This window comes from Glycine soja, chromosome 19 (genome assembly GCF_004193775.1).
Source record: "Glycine soja cultivar W05 chromosome 19, ASM419377v2, whole genome shotgun sequence".
In the NCBI taxonomy this organism is placed as follows: domain Eukaryota; kingdom Viridiplantae; phylum Streptophyta; class Magnoliopsida; order Fabales; family Fabaceae; genus Glycine; species Glycine soja.
In genome coordinates this window covers 46,172,339-46,199,286 of record NC_041020.1, presented here as the reverse complement: position 1 = coordinate 46,199,286, position 26,948 = coordinate 46,172,339, and the positions used below count along the sequence as shown (strand labels likewise).

The window sequence follows — 26,948 nt, the reverse complement described above, 5'->3', positions numbered from 1 at the left end:
ATCACATTCACAGACAAATCCCCAGAAAAGACACAGGTGCAGGAAGCATGGGTTATGTAAATATTTTTTAAAATTAATGTCACGTTTTCCTCGGAGACAAAACAAAAGTACGGACTTGCATTCCTCCGCGTCGAAGCCCTTCAACCACAAGGCACATTTTTCTGTTTGGGGTTCTTTTACAAAGAATTTTCCAAACTAGGACTGTTCTTGAGCTATTTCCCAGGGGGTGCTCTTTTGGCACGTACCCTGCATGGGAAGCGTCATTGTTGATGGCGCCTTCAGCAGGAGTTTGGCACGTGGCCATGGAAACGCCATGCCCAGCAGCGCTTCCACTTTTGCATGAAAACGCCAGCAGTGTTGGCGACTTGGTGAAGGCTGAAGGCTAGCCCTAGGCTTGCAGTGCTGCAGTGCAGACTGACTGCAGCAGGGAAGCGCCATTGGCACCAGCGTTTTGCCTGAAAATGCCAATGGTGATGGCGTTTGAAGCTGTTTAAATACCAATGGTGTTGTACATTTGTTCTACGCTTTCGGTTTCATTATTTTACTTTCGTTTTCGTATAGCTTCGTTCTGTGCTTCCCGTTTCAATATTTTATTTTCATTTTGGTATACCTTTGGCATTTTAGTGACTTTGGAAATTTCAGTGGTATGAAGCATTTTATTTTTTAAAATTATATTAGCTTTTATGTTTTTTCTTCAGCGGTTTCCGTTTGAACATTTTGCTTTTGATTTGGCACCTTTAGCATTTTGGTGGCTTTGGAAATTTCTGTGCTATGAAGCAATTTTTTTTAAAAAAATTATATTAGTTTTCATGTTTTTTCTTCAGCGCTTTCCCTTTGAACATTTTATTTTCGTTTTGGTAGCTTTGACATTTTGATGGGTTTGGAAATTTTTGTGGTATGAAGCATTTTATTTTAAGGTTAGTGGTTTAAGGGTTTAGCTTTTATGTTTAAAAGGCTTGTTAGTGTATATTTAAATGCCAAAAATAAACAAAAAAATTGTGTAACGATGTGTATTTGAAGAAAATATTTTGAATATGAAATTTGTATAATTTTTTTAATTAAATTAGGTTGGTGTTGATGAACGTTTGAAGTTTGAATAAAAAAAATTATAGATAATATTTATTTGAAGTAAGTATTTTGAGTATGAAATTTTTTGTTTAATATGAAGTTGTAGTATTTTTTTAATTAGATTAGGTTGGTTTGTTGGTGTGTTAAAAATTTAGAAATGTTGAACTCGAAAGTGTTATTTGATGCTTTGTTTTTTGTTGTACTACAAAAATTTTATTATATTTGTAGTAATTTTGTAATTACCTTTTTCCATTTTAAAGTTATTAATGGTTAAGAATAATTATTTATACTACTAACTTCGGTAATGAATTAATAAATTTTCTGTTAAAAATGACTATGTTAAAATTGTTCATTTTTATAAGTTTGTCCCATAAAATTAATTTGAAGTTAATTAAATTGTTTTAAAAGAGAAATTGAATGTGAAGTTCCAATAAAGAGATCTTTTGTGATTACATTTTATTAGTTTTGATTAAAAGTTTTATAAAATCGTGTGTTATTTAAGTGTGTTGATGTGAAATTTATTTAAAATTAATAATTTGAATTACATCTTCATTAGTTTAAAATTACTACATTTAAATTGTTAATTTTTTTAAAGTGTTTTAATGTGAAATTGATTTGAAATAATTTTTTTAAAAAAATTACATTTTATTTTGAAGTTTCAGCAATGACTTTTTGTGATACCCATTTTGTAACTTATTTGACGTGTTTAAATATTGTTTTTGTAGGTACACGATGAATTCGGTTATAACAGTGTTGGATTTCAATGGAAGGGTGTATGAAGATAATGATGGTGTAATATTTGAAGGCAGTAAAAAAGTGATTCAGATTAAACGTGGAATTAGTTTCAATGCTTTGAAGAAAAAAATTGGAGATAAGGTAAAGTTACAAAATAATGAAATTATTTCTGCTATTAGCTGTAGATTTTTAGTGTCAGGAAAATATATTGCCTTGCAAATTTGTGACGATGAAGACATTGAAACAATGTTGGAAAGTTTTAAACAACAAGACCAAATGTCAGTTCTGGAATTGTACATAGAAAAGGATGTGGCTGGTGGTTCAATGTTTCATTCTGCCAATTCGCTTACATCATGTGGAAATTATTTATCTAATGATGACACACAACTGGCAACAAATATGAGCAATTTACATATTGACGAAGACGATGATGATGATGATGATTATCTTGTGTCTAACTCATACGTTGAAGAGTCTTTAGACGAAGATGACAGTGTTGACGGTATATCTGATACAGACGATGAAGTCACAAACATTCTTCAACCAGTAAGAATTGTTCACCCAGCAGAAGGTATAATTTGTTGTATGAAAAAATTAGACAATACATTTATTATTTGATGACAATTGTATTTAATGCTAAATAAGTATTATTTGATTTTTTATTTTATTTTGAACTGTTAGGTGCACAACGAATTGAAAATCCATTTTGGAATGATGCCTCACATTATAACAATATCAACTGGAGTTATCCTGATGAGGAGGACATTTGCGATTTGGAGATGCCGTCGACCTTTAATGTTGGCCAAGAATTATATGTTGACATGGAATTTGATAGTAAAGATGCAGTCAAAAATGCAGTGAAACAATATGTTATGAAGGTGCATCTAAGCTTCAAAGTTGTTGAAAGCAAAACGAACAAGTATGTGGTTTGTTGTGTGAATAAAAATGCAGAGTGTCCTTGCCCTTTCTATATGAGGGCAATTATATCTAAAAAAACAGATACGTGGAAAGTCACACAATGGGGTGGACCACACACATGTCTGAATATGACCATGACACAAGATCACGAGAAACTTGATTCAGATTTAATTGCCACTTGTGTAGTAGGTACGTATTTTATGTTCATATTATGTTCATTTTTTGTTAATTATCATTTAAATTTTGTTATGTTATTCACAGGCATGATCAGAGAAGATCCATCAATAAAAATTTATTTGATTCAAGAGAGGATTAACAGTGAATTTGCGTACAAGGTGTCGTACAAAAAAGCTTGGTTGGCGAAACAGAAAGCCATTGCAATTGAATATGGCAATTGGGATGAGTCATATGCGAAACTTTCGTCGTGGCTAACACACATACAAAATCATTCTCCTGGATCATATTTTCAAGTACTACATGACGATTTTATCATTGGGAATACGGTTAGTCGCGAACACCGTCAGTTTCATAGAGTTTTTTGGACTTTTGGGCAATGTAAAGAAGCTTTCAAGTACTGTAAGCCAATCATACAAGTTGACGGTACACATTTGTACGGCAAATATCATGGGACCCTCTTAATGGCCACATCACAAGATGGAAATGGTGGCGTCCTTCCTCTATCATTCGCGGTGGTTGAAGGTGAGACGCTGACAGCGTGGTCATGGTTTTTGGCACATTTGCGTGAACACGTCACTGATAAAAATGGTATTTGTCTCATTTCTGATCGACACGCGAGTATAAAGTCCGCTGTGGCTAATAAAGCACTTGGTTGGCAACCTCCCCACGGTTATCATGTCTATTGCGTGCGACACATAGCAAGCAACTTCAATCGAAAATTCAATAACGCCAAACAAAAAGAAATGTTGAAGAAGTTGGGTAAGATTTCATATTTAATGGTCACGTTTATTTAACTTCCATATATACTTAAAATTGTTATTGATAACTAATTTTATGCAGCCTACACTCCTTGCAAGCACATTTTTTATCAAAATTTAGAAAAATTTCGTGAACTAAGTCTAGCCATAGCAACATGGATTGATCGCATTTCAAAGGAAAAATGGACGATGGCTTATGATAAAGAAGGACGTCGATGTGGCCACATGACAACCAACCTCTCAGAATGTATCAATAAGGTTTTGAAGGATTGTCACAACATTCCCATAACAGCCTTGGTCAAATCAACGTACAGTAGGTGTCGAAAGTACTTTGTTGAGCGTGGCCGCTAAGCCCAGAGACAGTTAAATGAAGGCCAAGTATATTGTTCAAAGCTTGTTAAAGAACTTAGAAAAAATCAAGAACAAGCTTGTTCGCACATCGTTCGCGTGTATGGCATCCACTCCACAAGGTTTGAAGTAGAGGAGACCTTCAATCCTATTACGCAGCGTGGCGGACAAAAGTGGGCAGTTAACTTGAACGGTCATTATTGTCAATGCGGAAGGTATTCTGCGCTTCACTATCCATGTTCACATATTATTGCAGCTTGTGGTTACGTGAGCCTGAACTACTACCAATATATAGATGTTGTTTATACAAATGAGCACATCTTAAAAGCTTACTCCGCACAATGGTGGCCTCTTGGGAATGAAGCGGCTATTCCTCCTTCTAATGATGCATGGACACTTATCCCTGACCCAACCACAATTCGTGCGAAAGGTCGGCCAAAATCAACAAGGATAAGGAATGAGATGGATTGGGTCGAACCGTCTGAGCACCGAATAAAATGCAGTAGATGTGGAGCCGAAGGGCATAACAGGCGTCGCTGTCCAATGCAATCTGAGCGTGGGAGTTGTTCAAATCATTGATTTATGTATGTTAGCCGAGTGACTTGTATTTGTTTAAGTTCTCTTCAATGTATTGAATTTGTGGGGTTGAATACATTTGTTAGTTAAAAACATTACTTATTTTGGTTTGTGTGCATTAGCTATTTGTGGGTTTCAATGAATTCGTTACTTAAAAACACATCCATACACCCTAACACTAAACCCTAATCCTCAAACCTAACCCTAAGCCCAACACACTAAGCTCCAACCCCAACCCACCTAAACCATAAGCCCAACACACTAAACCCCAAACACCTAAGCTATAACCCTATCCCAACCCCAAAGAGTAAAACCCCTAATCTCTAACACTAACCCAAACACCTAAACCCTAACCCGAAGCACTGGGAAACAACCCTAATCCAAACCATATCCCTTAACTCCCTAAGCTATAACCCTAACCCAAACACCTAAACACTAACACGAAGCACTAGGAAACAACCCTAATCCATATAATCCATGAAACCTAACCCTAATCCAAACCCTATCCATTAACTCCCTAAGATATAACCCTAATCCATATAATCCATAAACCCTACCCTTCAACCCTAACCCTACCCCTAAATCATAACCCCCCACTAATCCACACCCATAAGCTCTAACCCTAATCCATATAATCCACTAAACCATTCCCTCACCTTTAAACCTACCCCTCAACCCTAACCCTAACCCTAAATCATCATTGACTTTTTTATTACACCATTTGCCTTTCTTCCTTTTTTTTATAATATACCAATGGTTATAGGCTCCGATTTCTCTTATTTTCCCTGTTGTTAGGTCTTATAGTCATTCCATTTTTTCCTTCATCCTTTTGGTCTCATGAAAAATGTTAGCAAAAAGACATTTGTAGCGTACTTGGTGCCCCTCAAGAATTTAAAGCATGGGTAATTTTTTCTTAGCTAACTAAAATGGACAAAAATATCTTTGTACTCCAAAAGGTCATTTCTGCTTTCCATTGTTTGGTATCGCAAGTGTATAATATCACCAAATAATAAAATTTACCATTCTCCATTGTTTGAAAAATTTACCATTTCTGCTTTGAATGAAAATTGATTCATCGCTACTATAAAAATGAACTTCAATTACGATTCTACCCAATAGTGTATTTTTGGAAAAACTGTAGTTATAGTAGTTTGTTAGTGTACACCTTCTAAAAAATATGTCAATTTACGGTAGCAAAACCCATAAAACCTAACCATAATCCAAACCGTATCCTTAAACCACTAACCTCTAAACATAACCCATAAACCCCTAATCCAAACCCTAAACCCTTAAACCCCTAACTTCTAACCCTTACCCATAAACCCCTAATCCAAACCCTAAACCCTTAAACCCCTAACTTCTAACCCTTACCCTAACCCCTAATCCAAACCCTAAACCCTTAAACCCCTAACCTTTACCCATAAACCCCTAATCCAAACCCTAAACCCTTAAACCACTAACCTCTAAACATAACCCATAAACCCCTAATCCAAACCCTAAACCCTTAAACCCCTAACCTCTAACCCTTACCCATAAACCCTTAATCCAAACCCTAAACCCATAAAGCACTAACCTCTAACCCTTACCATAACCCTAACCCTAACCCTAATCCAATTTATTTTTCCTTTGTCTACTTTAGTTTTAGTTGTAAACTTGGTTAATTATTATAGTTTGATGTGCCACATAAACTCTATACATTAGTAAGGCATCAGTAAGGCATAATAAATGAGATGCGATAGATTAATTGTCAAAATCAAATGTCTAACAAACAACAACAAAATTACACAGATACATCAAAATCAGTCATTATGGTGTCCGTGATGTCGTGAAGATGTGCCACATGGTCGATCCCATCTTCGCGCTTGACGATCAGGATTTCTTCTGCCGCCGCGTTGTCTCCCCGCTTCTGCTTCCTCAGCCTCTGCAGAAAACTCCTGACGCAAATCAACACCTAATAACTCGCCCATATCAGGTATTGCTCCGGGTACATTCCATTGCGGAGCAAATGGGGCGTTAGGTGTTGCCATGGGGGCATCGTGCTGCTGTGAAGGAGTCATAGTGGGCCATGAAAAATGAGGCTGTGTTTCCGCAACACCACCGAACGAATGTGAGGTCTCAGAAGTATCAGTATGATGACCTGCAAAAGGATACTGATACATCTGTGAAGGATATTCGGAAAATGTTGCTGACGTGTAATACATTCCATGACCACGCTCCATCATTTGTTGGGAATATTGTTCCGCTTCAACAGGCTCCCTTCGTCTGCCTATGCCCCGAGTTTCAACACTTGACTGAAGAATGGGAAACTCTTGGGCTGGGAATTCACGCTCTGATGCTGGACCATGTGACACTGGTTCAGTGATTCTCTCTTGCTCTTCAAATATAATTGCTAACTTATCCACGTAAGGCACGAGATCATCAACCGTCCACGTGTTCCTCCCTTGTTGTGACACCATATATTGTAAAGTCTCCACAACTTCACCCTGCAATTAGTAGCGTCAACAAATTAATGCTCATGCTTAAGAAATTAATTAGAAGTTAAACATTGAAAAACAGATAAATACCAATGCAGTTGTGTTTGCATTGTTTGGGTCGACAAACATCTTTGTTTTACGCCTATACCACACCATGTAGTCCGAGTTATAACCCAGTAGGCCCTCCTGTCGAGGATAAACGTCGACCCTAAACTCTGCTCGATTGTTCCACTGACCAATGATTGGGGCCAACAGGTGGAACCAATTCTCATCTTGTTTGCCTTTGAGCGTTATGCCATGGAGATTTTGCGGTTGCGAAGGACACCCGGGAATGGGTTGTTGCAATCCAAATTGTCGTAAAACTCTATCGGGTTGGTGCCACTCAACAACATGGAAACAAATCAGTGGCACCACCGCAAACCAAGCTACACCTCCAACCACACAAATTGGAGGCAACGCTGCCATCACAGTTGCTGTGTATGGCTCCCAGACAAACTGCATATAACAATACGCTTGTCAATTTTCAGTCAAACATAACATATTAAAATTCCATTTAAGCATTACATTACGATGTTCTTACCTCATGTCGTTTCATCAAATCCAATTTGCGACGGAAAAGTCTAAGATCATCATTGCCAATATGTTGATTTCCACGTCGCAACCACCTACAATAAAAATGAAATCATCGTTGTCAACATGTTCCATCATTAAATATTTTATCATTCAAACCTAATTTTTTAAACAACAAACCTGTGTCCGAGTGGTTTATTTTCTATAACGGGAGGCGTCCTCTTTGGAGCTAAGGTCGTGCATCGTTCACATGCCCACATTTGGATTAAGATGCACATACCTCCGATTGATTTAACTTTGTAATCGGTGGGGCTGCACATCTCTCTATATAAATACGCAAGCACGGCAGGTCCCCACGCATACGTGCTGCACTGTTCAAAGTCACGTAGAAATTGTAGGTACCTTAAGGAAACTCTGCTACTACTTTTGTTAACAAAGAGGACACCTCCTATGAATCGAAGGATCCACGCACGGGTAAACCTTTGTAATTGCTCAATGTTACCCTCATCAATATTTATGTCAGAAAAATGGTGAGCCAACCAACTTAATTTGACGACACTGCCTTCAATTTCCCTTTCCTGTGGTCTGACTCCTAATAATTCTTCACACAAGTCGGCCCAAACAAGATTAGTTGAACCAATTAATGGTGCCCCGTCACTACGCAAACCTAGTAAAACTGACACATCTTGGAGAGTAATGGTAGTCTCTCCGCATCTCAGGTGAAACGTGTGGATTTCGGGCCTCCATCTTTCAATGAACGCACTAATTAAGGCCGCATTTATCTTTAGGTATCCCATCCTCATGATCCAATAAAACCCACATTGCCGAAGCAAAGGAACAATTTCCTCCGGTATTTGTTCTTCACCTTGATACGTCGGGACTGCTCGCCTGATGTGTAGTTTTCTGTCTGGTTCTCCATTCCAAACATGTTCTGAAACATGCTTGGGTTCCATCCACAACACGTCACTATCAATTAGACCAGACCTAGTTTGTATACTTGATGAGCATGACGACGAAGAAGCCATTGAGCCTACAAAATAAAATATAATACAATTAATAGACAATCAAATTTATACAAATTAATTAAAATAAATAAGAAATTATATTTTTTAAATTTCAATAACAAAATATATTATACAAATAACCTAATTCATATATATTCTATAAATAAATTAAATTACAAACAAATATAAATTTAAATATATAAATTAATGACTACAAATAATTACGCGTAAAATAATTTAACATACAAAATCAATAATTTAAAATACGTAAAACTATTCTAATTTAAACATAACATATGAAACTGATAATAATAACTAAAAGTAACGTAATATAAAAAAATTAATTCTAACCTAATTTAAAATTACTAATTTACACTACATAAAATTATTCTTAATCTATCATAAAATTATTCTTAATCTACTATATACAAAATTAATGACTTCAAATAATTACGAGTAAAATAATTTAACATACTACATCAATATTTTAAAATATCTAAAATTATTCTAATTTAAACATAACATATGAAACTAATAATAATTATAATTAAAATTAACATAATATAAAAAATTTAATTCAAACCTATTTTTTAATTAATAATTTACAATACATAAAATTATTTCTAATGTATCATCAAATATTTAAACTAAATGTAATCTACCATATAAAAAATTTAAACTAAAGCTAATCTAAACTTAATACGTTATGATACCTAAAATTATTCCTAATCTAAAATTATTAAATTATGGTACCTAAACCTATATAAAAAATTTCAACTCAACTTAATCTATCATATAAAATTATTCCTAATTTCCCATATAAAAAATTATTCCTAATTTATCATATAAAAAATTTAAACTAAATCATATCCTATAACATTAAGAATTGAAACTAAACTATACAAAATTATTAACACTACCTACCTAAACTATACAAAATTATTATTATCTTACACTACCTAAAATATACAAAATTATTATTATCTTACACTACCTAAACTATACAAAATTATTATTATCTTACATTATCTAAAACCATTTTATTATCAGAATATAAACATATAAAAGAATATATAACTTACAATTTTTTTACGAAAATGGAAGAATGAATACCAAACAAGAACAGCACCAACCAAGCAACAACAGCACCAATCAAGCACTCTTTTCACACAATATTTGTTCACTCTGCAAACTCGAAAACGCAGGCTACACTTTCAGGCCAAACGCAGTTTATAAAGAATGAAGAACCACGAAGCGCTAATGGCAACAGCGCTTTCCGGTCAAGCAAGACGCGCCACTGGGAATGGCGCTTCCCTGCGCACCTAGGCTGCCTAGCCTGCACCTCTGCTGCTGCTGCTGCAGCCGCTGATTGACGGACAGACCAGTCAAAGCGCCAATACCACTGGTGCCATCCGGTCAAATCACCAACTGTGTTTGCGCTTTCCTCCAGCAGGTGACAAGTGTCGACCATGCATGAACTCGCCAATTGTCTTTGCGCTTCCCATGCAGGTACGTGCCAAAAGAGCACCCCCTGGGAAATAGCTCAAGAACAGCCCTAGTTTGAGAAATTTTTTGTAAAAGAACCCCAAACAGGGAAATGTGCCTCAACCACAAAATCAGAATTGGTCAATTGGGAATTGGGGTCCAACTTCCTCACTTTTCTTTTATTGTTTTGGTTTTATAAAAAACGGATGGAAAGATTATGAACCAAAGGAAAACACAAGTCGCACTACAGTAGGCAATTCTTCCATTGTTTAATGTCGTTACTCCTTAAAATTTAGTGACTTGTATTCATAAAACAAGAAGAAATAATTTTTTATTTTCCATCCTACTAAACAACTTTAAAATCATTTTCTTTTCTAGTTCTCTTTCTTCCTTAAAGTTTCTTTTCACTTTTTCTTTTGTTTCATTCTTTTTCTCTTAAATCAAACACAACTTGATCCTCTCTAATGATTAATTACATTAAAATAAAATTATTTTAAGAATACTTTTTTATATTAACTTTTATCAATATTTTTTTTCCATATTATTCATCTTAATACATATTTTAAATTTTTTTACATCTCAAAAATTTAATTTCTATACATTAACAATGTAATTTCTATACCAAAAAATTATATTTTATTTACAAGAATCAAATTAATATAAAAAAATTATGAGAAAGAACTTATACTTTTTAAGTTTTATAGTAACCTCAAATATATTTTACCCTATATATAATATTAAAAAAATAAAATAAAAAATAAATATGATAATCAGTCTAGTTAAGATAATTAAGAAGATAAGAACAAACAAAAGGAATAGCGTGTAGGAAACTACATTGGTTTTACGACACGACTTGAATCACAAACTAATTTTATCTGAAATATCTCTTTCATAGAACGGAGAAAGACACGATGCAGGAAGCGACGAAGGTGATAATAATCGGTGCCGGAACTTCTGGTATCGCCACCGCCGGTTGCTTAACGAAGCAATCAATACCTTACATAATGCTCGAGAGAGAAGACTGTTTCGCTTCGCTGTGGCAGAAATACACCTACGATCGTCTCCACCTTCATTTGAGGAAGCAAGTTTGCGAGTTACCGCACTTACCGTTTCCCAAGTCTTACCCTCACTACGTGCCTCGGAAGCAGTTCATAGACTACTTGGGAAACTACGTTAACCACTTTGAGATCAAGCCTCTGTACCAGCGTGCAGTGGAGTTGGTGGAGTATGATGGATGGAAAGGGATTTGGAGAGTGAAGGCTCAGAATAGAAGATCTGGTGAGCTTGAGGAATACGCTGGAAAGTACCTGGTCGTGGCCAGTGGCGAAACCGCCGAGCCTCGTCTGCCTCAGATTCAAGGCTTGGAGAGTTTCAATGGAAAAGTGATTCACTCAACTGCCTACAAAAACGGGAACGAGTTTAAGAATAAACATGTTCTGGTTGTCGGATCTGGCAATTCCGGCATGGAGATTGCGCTAGACTTGTCCAATTTTGGTGCCAAACCTTCCATCATTGTTCGCAGCCCGGTGGGTACTTTCAATTTCTTTTTCTAGATTAAAATATGTTTTAATCTCTAATGTTGTTGTGTTTGGTTTAAAGAAAATAAACAATTTTTTTTTAATTAAAGTATGATTTAACATGATATCCATATAATTTCTTTTTGGTTTCTCTCATTTTTCCTCACCCAAACACAACCAAGGTTCTTATACTTTAATTAATTTGTTGGCGTATTCGTTGTTAGATTTTTAAGCTTGATAAGATTATTATGATGGTTATGTGTGCATGTAGGTTCATTTTCTTTCGAGGGATATGATGTATTATGCGTCGCTTATGCTGAATTACTTGTCGCTGAGTACGGTGGAGAAGGTGTTGGTGATGGTTAGCAAGGTTGTGTATGGAGATCTGAGTGAGTATGGGATACCGTATCCGAGTGAGGGGCCTTTCACCATGAAGATGAAGTATGCCAAGTTCCCAATCATCGATGTAGGAACTGTCAAGAAAATTAAATCTCGAGAGATACAGGTATACCACCTAATTTCTGGAGTTTGATGGTGTGAACAATTGATTTAGCCTAAACGAAAACACATGTAAAAGAACGAAGGAAAGGACCAAAACGACATTTAAGTCAAAAAAATAAATACATATGTTTTTAGTGTAAAAGCTTTTATATAGTTTCACTTTTGAGATATATAATTCTTAATAAAATAATAATAAATAAATAAATTATACTTTGTTTATGCAAATGTATTATTTATTTATATCATTATATATGATAAAATAGAATAGAATTGTCATCCCATTTTATGGTACACAATACAATAGAATGAAATACGGTCAAAATGGAGAACGGGCTTCATAAATGTTACTTCCTCTTGCTCTGGTGGTGTTGCTAGGTGCATTTAGCATTGCTGGTGTATCCAATAATTTTTTAAAATACCAAAATTATCTCTATATTTTTTTGTATTTGTGATGGGTGTGTGTGAGGGTGGTCCATAAATCGTACAGATTAAGTTGATTCGTAAGGTTGATACAGATCAACTTGATTCGTAAGCCTTTTACGGAACAATAAGGATCAACTTGATCCATAAAAGTTTTGCTGATCAACTTGATCAATAAAAAACTTACGGATCAAGTTGATTTGTAAGGTTTCTACGGATCAAGTTGATCCATAAAAAGTTTACAGATCAAGTTGATCCATAAAACTTTTATGGATCAACTTAAATGACTTACAAATCAAGGATATTTTCATCATTTTACCTTAAGTGTTGGGTGCATCTAGCGACACCCTTTGCTGTGTCTATCTGGCCCGTTTGGTGTAAAATTAAAGAGGTTAAGAAAAATAAAATTTCAACTGAAGAGACGAATGAGCTGAGGTTGATTAATTCTATTATATGTTATGTAGGTGTTGCCAGCTGAAATAAAGAGTATAAGAGGTAATGAAGTTTTGTTCCAGGATGGCAAATCGTACACATTCGACTCAATTGTTTTCTGTACAGGCTTCAAGAGATCAACTCAAAAGTGGCTTAAGGTATGTATCATATTGATATGCTATATGTGACAATATTGGCTACGTACGTACCCTTTAATGAATACACCATTATATTCCATCTAAATTAACCTATGTTCATACTTGTGGACAACTATCATGCAAGAAAGTTTAGAAAGACATGATAATATTAATTTGTTCTGTACAGGGGGGTGATGATCTTCTAAATGAGGATGGCTTTCCAAAAAACAGTTTCCCAAATCATTGGAAAGGTCGAAATGGTTTGTATTGTGTTGGGCTGTCAAGAAGGGGTTTCTTTGGAGCTAACATGGATGCCCAATTAGTAGCAAATGATATTGCCTCGTTAATTCCTCAAGAAGAAAGAGAAGGAATTTGTGTCATGTAATGATCTATTATCTATTATTGGTTGCAGAAACAGTATGTACATGACACTTTCTTCTTTTGGGGATATGAATTAGGTATGTTGTTTTAAATTACTTGTTGTGATTCTCGTAATGTGATATTATTATGGTAAGAAATTCATATATAATTTTGTTTCAATAATAAATTTTTTACTATTGTAGAAACTTACACTTTGAGGCTGAAGATTTACTCATATCGATACTGCAAATACTCATTCAATTTGAAAGAATTTGAGGCTGAAGATTTACTTGTAAAATTTAATAAGAATGAATGAGAATATGAGTACTATAGTATTCATGATATCCTATTACGTACCTCCCGGGCGCACACACAAATTAACACACATTGTTTGAGAAGTTTTGAAAAGTATCAACACACAAAAAAGGCTGTTTCAATAGTAACATATACCTTTATGAACTCATATTCTTATTTTAGGATAACAGTTATTTTTATAAAACAAGGATAATAATTATAAGCAAAGGAAAGGAGTATATAGGATGAAATTAGTGTACAGATGTTTGCGTTGTAAACAAATTAGAAATTATTATAATTAAGTTTTAAATAAATATTATAAAAATTAATAATTTTATCATACATAATAATTTATAAGTAGGAGACAATATTAAAATTTTTGATACTACTAATTATATTTAAATGAAATTTCTAATTATTTTTTCTTATATATTATTTTTACATGTAATATATTCAAAGAAAAAAACAATTATACACTGACATAACTACTCAATTATAATTTATCATGATAAATTTGTTATCTTTTAAAATAATTTAATTCAATGATTATTTTGTGTTGTGAATATATAAGATTTAAACTTATATAATTATATATTTTTTATTCATAAAAATATTAATTATGAATGAATTTTTGTTTTAGATATATTTTATTTTTCTTGGTACCCGTGAGCTAGAAGTATACACCACCTTCCCTTATTATTTCATTACCATGATAGATAGTATATAATAAGAAAAATGATAATTATTGTTGTGAAGATATTGATTAAAAAATTTAAAGTAAAAATTATTATTAGAAGATAAAATTTTATATTATTTTTTTATACTTTTCTATAATTTAAACAATAAATATATTTTTTTAGTTGATTAACCAATACCAAAAACATCCTCTTCTCTTCATCTTCCCTTTCCTAACAACAAAACATGGATCCAGAAAAGCATTGAAGGAGAAAGAAGAATGCAGCAGGAGGGAATTAAGCAGAGAGTGATAATCGTGGGAGCAGGCCCATTAGGCCTCTCCGCCACAGCATGCTTACCTGTGGAAGAAATATTCCTACACCGCCTCCACCTCCACCTCAGGAAACAGTACTGCCAACTTCGGAAGAACGGTGGAGCTGGCGGAGGAGTACCGTGGGAGGTTTCTGGTGGTGGCCACTGGGGAAACGAACGAATGACCCTTTTGTGCCGGAGCTGGAAGGGCTGAGTGGCATGGAAATCGCCTTCCACCTTGTCAACCATGGTGTCAAATGTTGAGATTTAATTTTAAATATAGGAATTCAATCAATCAGATAAACAATCATCAATCCTAATCACACATGTCCTATTCATGTAGAGAGAAAGTAGCTTGCTTTGTATAAATGAAACCATAATCACTTATATTGTTATTGGTAACTCAGCAACACATTTAATCATTATAATTTAATCCCTCATCAAATTATAATATAATTAGTATTTATATAATTATATTTTATAATGTACATGTTTTCAGTCATATTTTTATATTAATTAGATCATTTTAATTTTTTTTTATTAATTATATAATAATCTTAACTCATTCAATTATAAATTATACATATGTACCCAAAATTACTAACAATCTAAGAACTCCATTTTCGTGAGAAGACCGATAATCCATTCATTCATCGCATATTCTTAATTAATGTTCTACGTCTTTAACTATAGAATTAGTTAAGCTCAAGCAAGGTTTGTTTTGCATGAGTCGTCAGCTAGCGTCTATTATAAGATAATAGATTAATTAAGTCTAATTGCAGTTTTTGTTTCCTTGTTTTCTTAATTTCTCCAAGTTCGTTCTTCAATTTGTGTTTTAAAAATATTTGATCTTACCATTTAAAAAAAAAACATCAATAATATAAAATAATTTTACCCTATGATTCAATTACAAATTAAAAAAGTATTACTAAAACACTTCTCTTAACACACTTTTCCTATAACACAATGTATGATGAGTAAGAATTTATTGAAAATTATAAAAGAGATAATTATTATTATATAATAAATAAGATAAAAAAAAGTTGTGATTTCAATAAATTTAAGTTAATCTTAAAGAGAGTGTGTTGCAAATATTTTTCTTAGAAATTATTATATATAATATATTTATTGAATTTTACAATTATTATAAAAATTATGTTGATGTGATTTCGATTGGTTAATAATATAAAAGTTTCTACACTGAAACAAAAAAGTTTTTACATGATAATACATTACCATTAAACAACTAATTTTGCTTATAAAAAATTCAACTCATGATTTAATTGTGCAATTTTGATTTTTGTTAGCATCTTGTAATATTTGATGGAGAGGTTGACATGGTACTCTAATGTATTATCATGTCAACACATTTATCATATTATTATTAGTATTAAATATAGAATGTTAAATAAATAAATTAATTAAATTGTACCATTAAAAAGGTGGGATCAATTTTTTTTTTTAAAAAAAAAAGAGCTAAAAATGAGTAAAAAAACAATTAAAAAGTCATAAAGTCATATTTTCATGAGTTTAGTATAAAGTGTTTTCGACAACTTCTTAGTTTGACTTTTTTGTTCTCTCGTATTGGTTATGAATTAATATGGAAAAATAAAACTAGGCATATTTATAATTGTGATAATGGATTTGGTTAGATCTGTTGTTGACTTAAACGAGTTGTGGTTTGCTTGTTACGCGTTCTAATACAGTGCATATTAATGCAATAATGCAATGAACAGGTTCATTTTCTATCAAGGGAGATGGTAAGTTTGATACTTAGCACAATGGTTTACGGGGATGTGACCAAATATGGGCTTGCAATGCCCAATGAGGGTCCCTTTTATATGAAGGTCAAGTATGGAAAGTATATCCAGTTATTGACGTTGCAACCTATAAAAAAATCAAGTCTGGAGAATTAAAGGTACGCTTTTAAAGATAACCTTTGGTTGGTGTAACATAGCTTTCACAAGTTCAAATCTCAATTAAAATTGCCAAATACCTGCATGGTTTGGTACCTTTTCTCCTTCCTTCATAAATCACTAGTATCTGTAATTTTGCATTTTTTTTTTGTTTTAAAGAAAATTTAAAATAAATCATCTTTCATACTTGATTTTTTTAATTTAAAGCATTCAAAGAATAAGGAAACTTTTCTAGTTATTAATTGTTTGCTTATTGTAATTTGAAATAGAATTCAAATAAAAGTCATGTGAATAATATTAGATAGAAAAATTCAATTTTTTTAATGTTGAGAAACTTTTTTATTACTTTTAAACATTTTAGTAAATGTAAACTTACATGAATAACATTAAGATAAAGATAAATTAATTTTCATATTGATAAAAATTACTTTTAATTTATTAATAAAAATATTATGTTTTTTATTACTTACAAAATTTATAATTTAAAACTGAGCTGACATAAAAATAAGTCACATAAACATATGGAGAACAAGAAAGAACTTTTCTATCCTCACTCATTGTAAGTAAAAGTCAGGTTCAAAAGAGAGAAAACAGATCAAATAGATAGTGGACTAATTGAGATCAGCGTAAGAAATATAATATTATTATAGTATATTATTTTACTATTTTATTTTTAATCCTGTTAAAAATAATTAAAACCATGAATTATTTGTTAATTGAATGTTTTTTTATAATTTTACTAACTGAAATATGAGAGAGAGATGTATTAATTGAAATAAATTATAATTTAGTTTAATATAACTATATTATCAAAACCTAAGCTAACAATAAAGGATCACTGAATGTCTGTTGGGTACCTTTTTGGTTGAAGTGCCTTCTTTTTGCCAAGCTTACATGGTTATCTTATATTTATAGTTGTCAATATTATAAATAGCTAATCAGCGCAAGACACTTGTCTATTTCATGTATGTATGTTGGGTACGGCTAGTATCCCTATCAATGAAATTACTTTTTTGTTGATAAAATAAATAAAGACAAAGGTCGGTGAGGGATTAACCCTTTATGTTATTATCTTTGTTTCATTATAAATTTATAATTGTCATACAACAACAAAAATTTATCGTTTCTTTTTTTATATAACTTATAGTATTAATAGTAGACAACAAAATTTATAAATGAATTAATGATAATATAAAATTAATTTTATAAAAATAATTTTTTGATCTATTTATTATTTTTTTATTTGTATAAAATAACTTAAGATGATTATTATTTTAGGAGCAAAGGAGTAATGTATTTTTCCTTCTTTACTGCACAAAATCAATTTACATTGGGTCAGTCTGACCGAACAACTATTTTATTTTATCAGTTTACTCCTCAAAATAATAATTTATCCACCATCTGCTCCATTGTTCTACTCCTATCGTTTTCTTTTTCTAGTTTGGTTTAGATACTTTCTGGGCCTGTGTCTTGCAACCAGACTGGGCTTGGTCCAGTCTCTCTTCTAATTTTGGACCATTTTTATGTTGCTGTGAAATTGGGATCCAATCTTCTCACCTAGTCCAGATTAATGATACCGTCTAACAGCCTCCTATATATACTACTACATTTTATTTTGTCACGGGAAGTGAAGTGCGTGGCGGAATTGAATCTAAGTTTTTGATAGCTGTTATGTTACATCTAATATTGACAATAATAAAGCATATCAATAAGGATTGATACAAGTAATAACAGTTTATATCATTTAATCAAGTGGTGATGGATATGAAATAAATTGTGTTTAGAGAAAAATATTGATTACACTTATGATTTCCAACTAAAATTTGTTAATATTTTCGACGGAAGACAACTTTAAACTAATATTATGTTCAGAAAAAGAAAAACATGAAATAGAGGATAGAAATGATAATGATGATGGCCACATTAACGTTAGTGGCGTGGATAAAAAGTGCGTTTGATACAACATAAACATTAATCACTAATCAGGGTTGCACCGTGTTTGCCAGACCTGAGAAGCAAATCAAAGTCAGAAACGGTCGAGCGGCAAAAGCAAATAGCTGCTTTCCATTCGATGTTGTTTTTCGTTTTCGCGCATGCATATTTCTTTTCGTTCCCACAAAAGGAAAATGGAACGTAACCACTAAGCACCCTATATTTTTGCGGTGAACTAGGTAGAAGAACGAGAGAAAAAAAAGAAGAAAGAATTTGAAAGAAAAAGATGGAAAAAGGAGGGGAAAACATAATAAGTTTTGGGAACACTTCATCCAGGTAGGACTTGTTCTTTAACATAATTGTACCAAACCAATTTGGCATGGGGGAAAGCGTTGAAGAACTGTTTTTTATTTTATTTTTAATCATAAATATCTTATATTTGAGTTGAGCTTACTCTAGTTGATTAGGATTATTATTGATGATAAAACTTTATTTTTAAGTATTTAATGTAATTATATATCTAGCATTTAAACAAGAGTAAATTAATTTAGCTGAAATAACTCCTTATCAATTGATTCATGTTATTTATTTTATTTTTTTAAGATAGTACGAAATGTATACTTAAATTAATTTTAATTATGAATCTTATATTAACACACGTGTATAATATATAGATTTGATTTTAATAGTAAATCAAACCGCCTTTATGAGTTGGAATGCCATCTGGAGTTTATGTAAATACATGGCGGCGATTAAATTCACCTAAGATTTCGGACTTGTCCTCTTTGTCAACGCCTAAAACATTAATTTTCTAACCTAAACAACCCAATCCTGTTTGGTCGATCGCTCAGTTTCCAGTTTCCAGTTTCGACATAGTACTAGAAACCTTGATGCACTCTTTCATTTTCTTGAGGCTTGCTAAATACCGTATCAGCATTTTATTAAATATTGGATGGAGCCAATCAAACTCAAAGTACTTATTCTCAGTTTGTAAAAAAAAACTTGTTAGTAATACACTTTTCGGTATTCTCTTTTTAATATACTTTTGGTATTAAGTATAACCTCTCTGTGTGGGTTTGATTACCAATTAAAATTATGCAAACAAATGTTATATGTGATTGATTAAAAAAATGTTTGGTTTGTCGGTGGAGTACCAAATTCAGTTTAGACTTTGGAGGATAAACCCATTTTAATGACATATTTAGTTACCTTCAAAAATACATTTACACATAAAAAATTGTGTGAATATATTTATAGAATAAGACTTGAGTTGTTTTTATAAACTTAAATTTGTAAACTTTATACGGGTGTTTCATTGGAATTTCTTACTTAAAAAGCAATTGCTCGTTTTTCGAAAGTTTTCTAAAAGAACTAATAAAATAAGTAATTATTCTTCTAAAATAAATTAAGTAGTAAATGTACTTAAATTACTCTAGTGTGGTTAAGGCCTTTTTTTTAACTTAAGATTTTGAATTTTTATTTTCGTAAAAAAAACTTGAGAATTTCAGCTAAAACAATTAAAAAATAGATAGTATTAATATTCTAAAATCAAAATATTTAGTCCTCCATTTTAAAAAATTGACAATTTTAATCCTAGTGGAAATCAAACCCAATACCTCTTACACAAAAACAAGATAATGAACCACTGGACTACACAATTCCTAGAGTTAATACTGTAGACAACTTTTCCTATACATGATTACTACACGAGTTATTCATTTTTTTTCTGATATTATTATAATTATAAAAATTAACTAAATTACGTAAATTAAATTATTTTATGAAATTTACTCAAATTATTTAAATTTTTATAAATATGTAAATGATCAAAAACTATTAATATGTAAATTATAAAAAATATTGAAGTTTTGTTCATTTGTATAATTTAAATAAAAAAAAAGATGTAATTTGTATAAATTACATAAAATAATTTATATAAATATTTTACATTATTTTATATAATTATATTGATTTATATACTTAGAATGAATATAACTTATATATTAAATAAATTTTAAAAAATATTTTATTTATACAATTTTTTAATAATTAACATATTATAATTACACGAAATTATTTCGAGAGTAATTTCATATTTTAACTATAAAAAATTATTTTATTTATTAATACATATTTTAATTATAAAATTTTAGTTAAAATATAAATTTAATGAAAAAATAATTTATATATCAAATAAAATGATCTTTAATTTACAAGTTATTGTTATTTTACCTATTTTTTTATTTTAATTAATCCTGGAGTGTCATTCACAAAACGTGATGGCAAAAGAGTGGCACACTGTTTAGTTTCTTTATCTTTTTTATTCTATTCATGATGTCCCATGTTATGGACCAAATCATCTTACAAAATGTATCTACTGCTTTTTCGTCTAAATAAAATCCATCATCTTAATTGAAGAAGAAAAGAGTAATTGATTTACGTCTACTTGATTAATCAAATATATGAATTGAGTCTTATAAATATAAAAATGTGATTAAAAAATAATGTTATTAGTTAAACCAGTAAATATTTTATATAAATATGATCGTGAAAATATTTTATTAGAATAATATTAAACATTAGTTGACTTATTTACAAGTTTATTTTTTTAACTTGAAAAAATTATGGATTTTTTTCTCTACTATTTTCATTTTTTTTCCATCTTTATTAGTTTAATGGGCCATCTTCTTTCAGATATCCTTAATTACTAGTATTTCTTTTTGCTTTTGACCATTAAAGACTATTTTTGGACAATAAATGATATTATATTTTTTATAATTGTGATGCATTTTTTTAATTTCAAGACACAAAAAAGTTTTTTTTCTTCTTAAAACCTATGAGTTTGACTTCTAGAATTTAAAAAATACTCAAGCGTTTCAAATGAATCAATTAAAAAAAAAACAAAACTACTAATATTTATTTTCAAATATTTAATGTACTTTTTGAAAAATATTTTTCTTTCAAGGTTTTTATTTTTTGACAGCAACTTTCAATGTTTTATTAACTATAAGAAATGTTGCTAAATAAATTATAACGCTACTCGACTAACTTATTTTAAGAGACAGGTATGAATAAAAAAAATTACGAGACAAGTTTGTTTGCTAAATTTATAAGATTGATGATTTTTTTTCATTTTTAATTAAAATTCGTATTTGGATTATCGGTCACAACATACGTCAACGTCAACCTTCGCAAGTTTTCAAGAAACACCATATTTCTTGCTTTTAGGGTGAATGTGCGTCGGATTTTGTGCATCTCAACCAACATAACAACTACACTTGGGCATTTTCACTTAAATTTCCTTGATGTTTGTCTTTTTCTTTTTTTTTTCATTGAACGCTACCACTTTGTACTTAGATCAGACTAGTGAGGCTAAAGTTTGATTTTTCAAATTAAAAAAAATATTAAGCATATCAATTGATACTATTAAAAATAAATAAGATTAATATCTAATGAATTGAATTTTTTTATTTAACTTAACAATTAAAAGGTTATTTAAAATATATTGTAAACTTAAGTAAGATTTATAATTTTTGCTCTCTCTTTCATTAAATATTTTCATCTTTGTTTAATTTGTGACGTCAGTTCAATTAATACATTTAATAAATAATATTAATATTTTATAGAATTTTGAAATATATATTTTTTAATTTAACAATTAAAAGGTTATTAAAATAACATTGTAACACTATTGATTTATGATTCTCTCTTTCATTAAAATTTTATCATTTTTATTTGGTTGAGACATTTGTTTTAAATGTATTTCTCAATTGGTTCCTATCAAATCCAACAAATGAACATGGAAAAGTGTAAGGTAGATACTTAGATGTTTGAAAGGTACTTTAGAGATGTGTTTATAAGGATTTTCAGATGTAGACTTAAGAGGAGATTTTGATACCAAGAAAAACATCACATGCTACATTTTTACTTTGGGAGGTATTGCTGTGAGTTGGAAGTCTAAACTTCAACATAAAAGGAGATGATTTGGTCAAAGAATTTTCTCAATGAATTAGAAAAAGAACAAGATAATGCTTCAATGCTCAGTGACAGTCAAAGTGTTATAAGTCTTGCTAAGAATCCAATCTTCCATTCTAGATGGCATATTCATTAAGATACCATTTTATGAGGGAGTTGATAAACGATGGAGACTTGTCTTTGTTGACGATCTTAGGATACGAGAATCCAATAGATATGTTGATATGTTGACTAAAGTTGTTACAATTGACAAACTGAGACTTTGCATTGCCTCAGTTAGCCTTCGAGGATAATTAAAGATGAAGGCGCTACATTAGGTGAAGAGTCGATGAACTCATTGCTTACAAGAAGTTGCTAGAGTTTGGAACTTAGACCCCAAGTGAGAGAATTGTTAGAGTTTTTATGGTCTTAGTTTCTTTGTTTCACATCGCTTAGTTTGTAAAAACTTGTGTCTCATTAGTGTTATATATAGAGACACCTTGTAAGCTTTAAAAAGTGCAAATAGTAAGGAAGTTTTCTTAGTGTAACCGTGAACATACATATATTGTGCCGAACCAGGTTAAAACTTTGTGTTTTTTCTCTTTTCTCCTAATTTCTTTTTCTTCTTTTTATTATTCCATACTAACAAAGTGTGACTAAATATTTCTCTCTCTCTCTCTTGTTTATTATTCTGACATCTATGAATTCAATTTTTTTGGAATTAAAAAATCACTCAAGCATCTCAATTGATACAATTAAAGTATGAATAACATTAATATTTATATTTAGTAGAATTTAAAATATTTTATATTTAATTTGACTATTAAAAGGCTGTTAAAATAATATTATAACGCTATTTGACTAACCTTTTTTATGAGACATGTGTGATTTCTAAATTTGTAAGATTTATGATAGAGACAGAGGACATATTAGTGAAAGAGTCCTTTTGTAAATGCATTGGACAAATAAACCTTTATTGTTTCTTAAGTTGCAAAACTACAAATCACTTTGTAAATTTTGCAATTCATCCATATAATTAATGTTTAATACTAGAATCACTAGGTCAATCTAGTAATAGGAAAATTTGAATAGTATATATGAGATCATAGCTTTGAATCTCAATGGCTCCATGGTAAAAAAATGTTTAATCTCTACTGGTTGTAAAGATAAAAAACAATTTCTTCTAAATTCCAATAAAAACCATATATTTTAATACAAGATATGGCTAAGATTAATTTAACACTCACATTTTAATTATACTCAAATAGTTTAAATTTAATATCATCAAAATTATTTCCAGTAAAAATTTTAAAATAAACACATACTTGTTTTAAATGTAGTATATGGTGATCATTTAAAGACACAAGATAGTTGTTAGACCTTGTGGCCTCAATAATCTTAAGAGGGATAGACTTAGAATGCAGAAGAAGCAACAACAATCAATTTAATAATGTTCTATAAACATGCAAGGCAAAATTGATTGCAATAACATAAATGAGATAAGGGAAGAGAGAATGCAAACACAATTTTATACTGGTTCGACCACTTCCTGTGCCTACATCCAGTACTCAAGCAACCCACTTGAGATTTCCACTATCTTTGTAAAATCCATTACAAAGTCTGAACCACACAGGGACAACCCATCCCTTGTGTTCAGATGCTTTACAACAAGAGACTCACAATCTCTTAACCAATCTCATTGAATAAGAAGAATGGAAGAAGAATTCTCTCTTCAAGAGAAGAATATTACAATGAAGATCCATGGATGAACTCTTAATGGATGTGCAAGTGTTTGCCCAAGAGTTCTTTGAGAGAGCATTTGACAATGAAGTTCTCTTGGAATCTCTCTCATTTTCTTTTGAGAGGATAAGACATTTTGGACCAGCAAAACTCTCTCTCTAAAATTCGTGCCCAAGTCACCTATTTATAGGCCTTTGATGACCATTCACAAATCTAATGAAAAGATGTGACTGTTGGCAGATTTTCTGAAAACTTTCCACTGGTAATCGATTACAATGTTTGTGTAATCGATTACACAGTTATAATTTGAAGGGTTATGACTTTTGAATTTGAATTTCCAAAGTTTCGTTGCTGGTAATCGATTACAGACATATGGTAATCGATTACATGTTGAAAATTCAAATTCAAAACCTTTTTCAACAGCTATTTCTCAACCCTGTCTTCTGGTAATCGATTACACTTCCTGGTAATCGATTACCAGAGCCTTGCATGTCTTGAAAGCACATTGTTTTAAGGCAAGGCTTGGTCTTTAGTGAATCTTGAAACAAGACTTTGTTTGTTGAAGCAATCTTGAATTATTCTTGAAGCAAATGCTTATCATTTGAAGCAGCCTTGTTAGATTCTTCTTTGACATCATCAAAATCATGTATACATACATTCACATTCTCCCCCTTTTTGATGATGACAAACATGTGATTTCTTCTTGACACCATCAAAGCTTGCATGATTTACATCTCCCTATTTCTCAAACAAATTCTTCTTGATATCATCAAAATCTTCATGATTTACATTCTTCCCCTTTTTGATGATGACAACCACCTGTAGGTTAGGAGCAACAACAAAGAAAATATCTATTTGCATATAGTTTACTCCCCCTTGGTTTTACAATGATTGCTTATATGAGACAATTGAAGATTTCATATTTTTCATATATAAAAAAAGTTGTCTCATAAAACAATAGATAATTTTTCTTACTATTTTATCTTTTATCTTTCTCTTCCCCTTTGTCAACATCAAAAACAAATCATGAATAGAAAGGAGAAAGATGTTACCACTTGTTGTAATGTATGAGAATAAGTGATACCAAAAGGCATTAAAACAATCATTCAATATTAATCAAGCAAAAACAAGTACAATAACACATCAATCAAACACAATCAATCATCAAATATTTCAAATCAAATTAATTAAATTAACAATCAACTAACTATACACAATAATTTCTATTATTAAAAAAAATTCAAAATTCAAATTTCAAATTTCAAATTTCAAATTTTTTAAAATTTAAATTTTAAATTTTAAATTTTAAATTCCAACTTCCAATTTCAACTTTTAGTAACTTCCCCTTCCAACTTCCAACCTCCATTTTCAACTTTCAACTTCCAATAACTTTCATTTCCAACTTCCAACTTCCAGTAACTTCCACTTCCAACTTCCAACTTCCATTTTTAACTTTCAACTTTCAATAACTACTTCCAACTTCCAACTTCCAACTTTCAAATTTTAATTTCAAATTTCAAATTTTTATTTTCAAATTTCAATTTCAAAATTTCCTTTTCTAAATTAAATAGTTTTCTTAAAACATGAAACTAATTTGAAAAGTTTAATAGATTCTTTAAAAACAATCAAAAACTCAATCAGGAACAAACATCAAATACAATACAATCAAACACACAATCAAAAATACAATCAAACAATCATCAAACACAGTCAATCAAATTCAATCACAATCATCAAGGACAGTCTAAAGTCAAGTAGAAAACAAGCATCAAAAGTAACCAATCAAAGACAAGTGACCTGTTGGTATCATTTGATATTACTTGTTGGGGTTGTTGATCAAGTGGCCTTTGTTTGTTGTCTCCATATATCACATATTCACTTTTCTTGGGGAGAAATGTGGCCTTCGTTTGCTGTCTCCATAAATCACATATTCATTTATCTTGGAGAGAAAAAATGAATAAACTTTGATGGATGCCATGTGTTTGGAGAAATTGCTATCAATGTATCGACTTTGCTCTTCTCCATTTTCATAGTCTTTCATCATGATATCCAGACTTATGATTTTCTTCTCTGAATCACTTGAATAATTTATGACATTATCTTCCCAAGTGATATCCTTTCTTTTCTTTCTTCTCTTTGAAATTCATCTTGTCTGATTTTTCCATTTTTCTTTTAAACACAGGACAATTGAATCTCATGTGCCCAAGTTGATCGCACTCAGCATTTTGGGGCTAAAGAGGAACCTTCTTCTTTCTTCTTTCATCATCATCTTCTTTCTTCTCTGGTTTTTTTTTTGTGTAGTTGCATTTCTCTCTACCATTGTAGGAATAAATGAATCAAATTCAATGGCTTCCCATATCTTTAGATCTATGACTTTTATAAAGATCTGCATTCGGGTTTTCCAATAATGATAACCCTCACCCTTGAACATAAGAGCCTATTCATAGAATTTCCCTCAGGAAATGGAAATTTGGATGAGGCCATATCTATTCTTGAAGTTTTTAAACTTTATACAAGAATCCTGCTCTGATACCACTTGTTAGACCTTGTGGCCTCAATAATCTTAAGAGGGATAGGCTTAGAATGCAGAAGAAGCAACAACAATTAATTTAATAATGTTCTATAAACATGCAAGGCAAAATTGA

At 31.2% G+C, this 26,948-nt stretch overlaps 2 protein-coding genes across 4 annotated transcripts; one reads left to right on the top strand and one right to left on the bottom strand.

Annotated features, from left to right (window-relative positions):
- Positions 1 to 6,292: 6,292 nt before the first annotated feature.
- LOC114400664 lies at positions 6,293 to 7,672 on the bottom strand. Its single transcript, XM_028363227.1, has 3 exons — positions 7,635 to 7,672; positions 7,145 to 7,549; positions 6,293 to 7,063 (listed from the first exon to the last, which is right to left on the bottom strand). Exons 1-3 carry the CDS (start codon positions 7,647 to 7,649, stop codon positions 6,380 to 6,382), a joined length of 1,104 nt encoding a protein of 367 aa, XP_028219028.1. The 5' UTR covers positions 7,650 to 7,672; the 3' UTR covers positions 6,293 to 6,379.
- A 3,268-nt stretch (positions 7,673 to 10,940) lies between these two features.
- On the top strand, positions 10,941 to 15,249 carry LOC114400661 (probable indole-3-pyruvate monooxygenase YUCCA10). Of its 3 annotated transcripts, none has more exons than XR_003663982.1 (5): positions 10,941 to 11,639; positions 11,902 to 12,135; positions 13,016 to 13,141; positions 13,308 to 13,578; positions 14,706 to 15,249. XR_003663982.1 is itself a non-coding variant. In XM_028363226.1 (4 exons), exons 1-4 carry the CDS (start codon positions 11,025 to 11,027, stop codon positions 13,503 to 13,505), a joined length of 1,173 nt encoding a protein of 390 aa, XP_028219027.1. In that variant the 5' UTR covers positions 10,941 to 11,024; the 3' UTR covers positions 13,506 to 13,667. The 3 variants fall into 3 exon arrangements, 1 of the variants encoding a protein (XP_028219027.1); XR_003663981.1 differs by lacking the exon at positions 14,706 to 15,249 and adding an exon at positions 13,684 to 13,822; XM_028363226.1 differs by lacking the exon at positions 14,706 to 15,249 and having other exon boundaries at positions 13,308 to 13,667.
- The last annotated feature ends 11,699 nt before the right edge of the window (positions 15,250 to 26,948 follow it).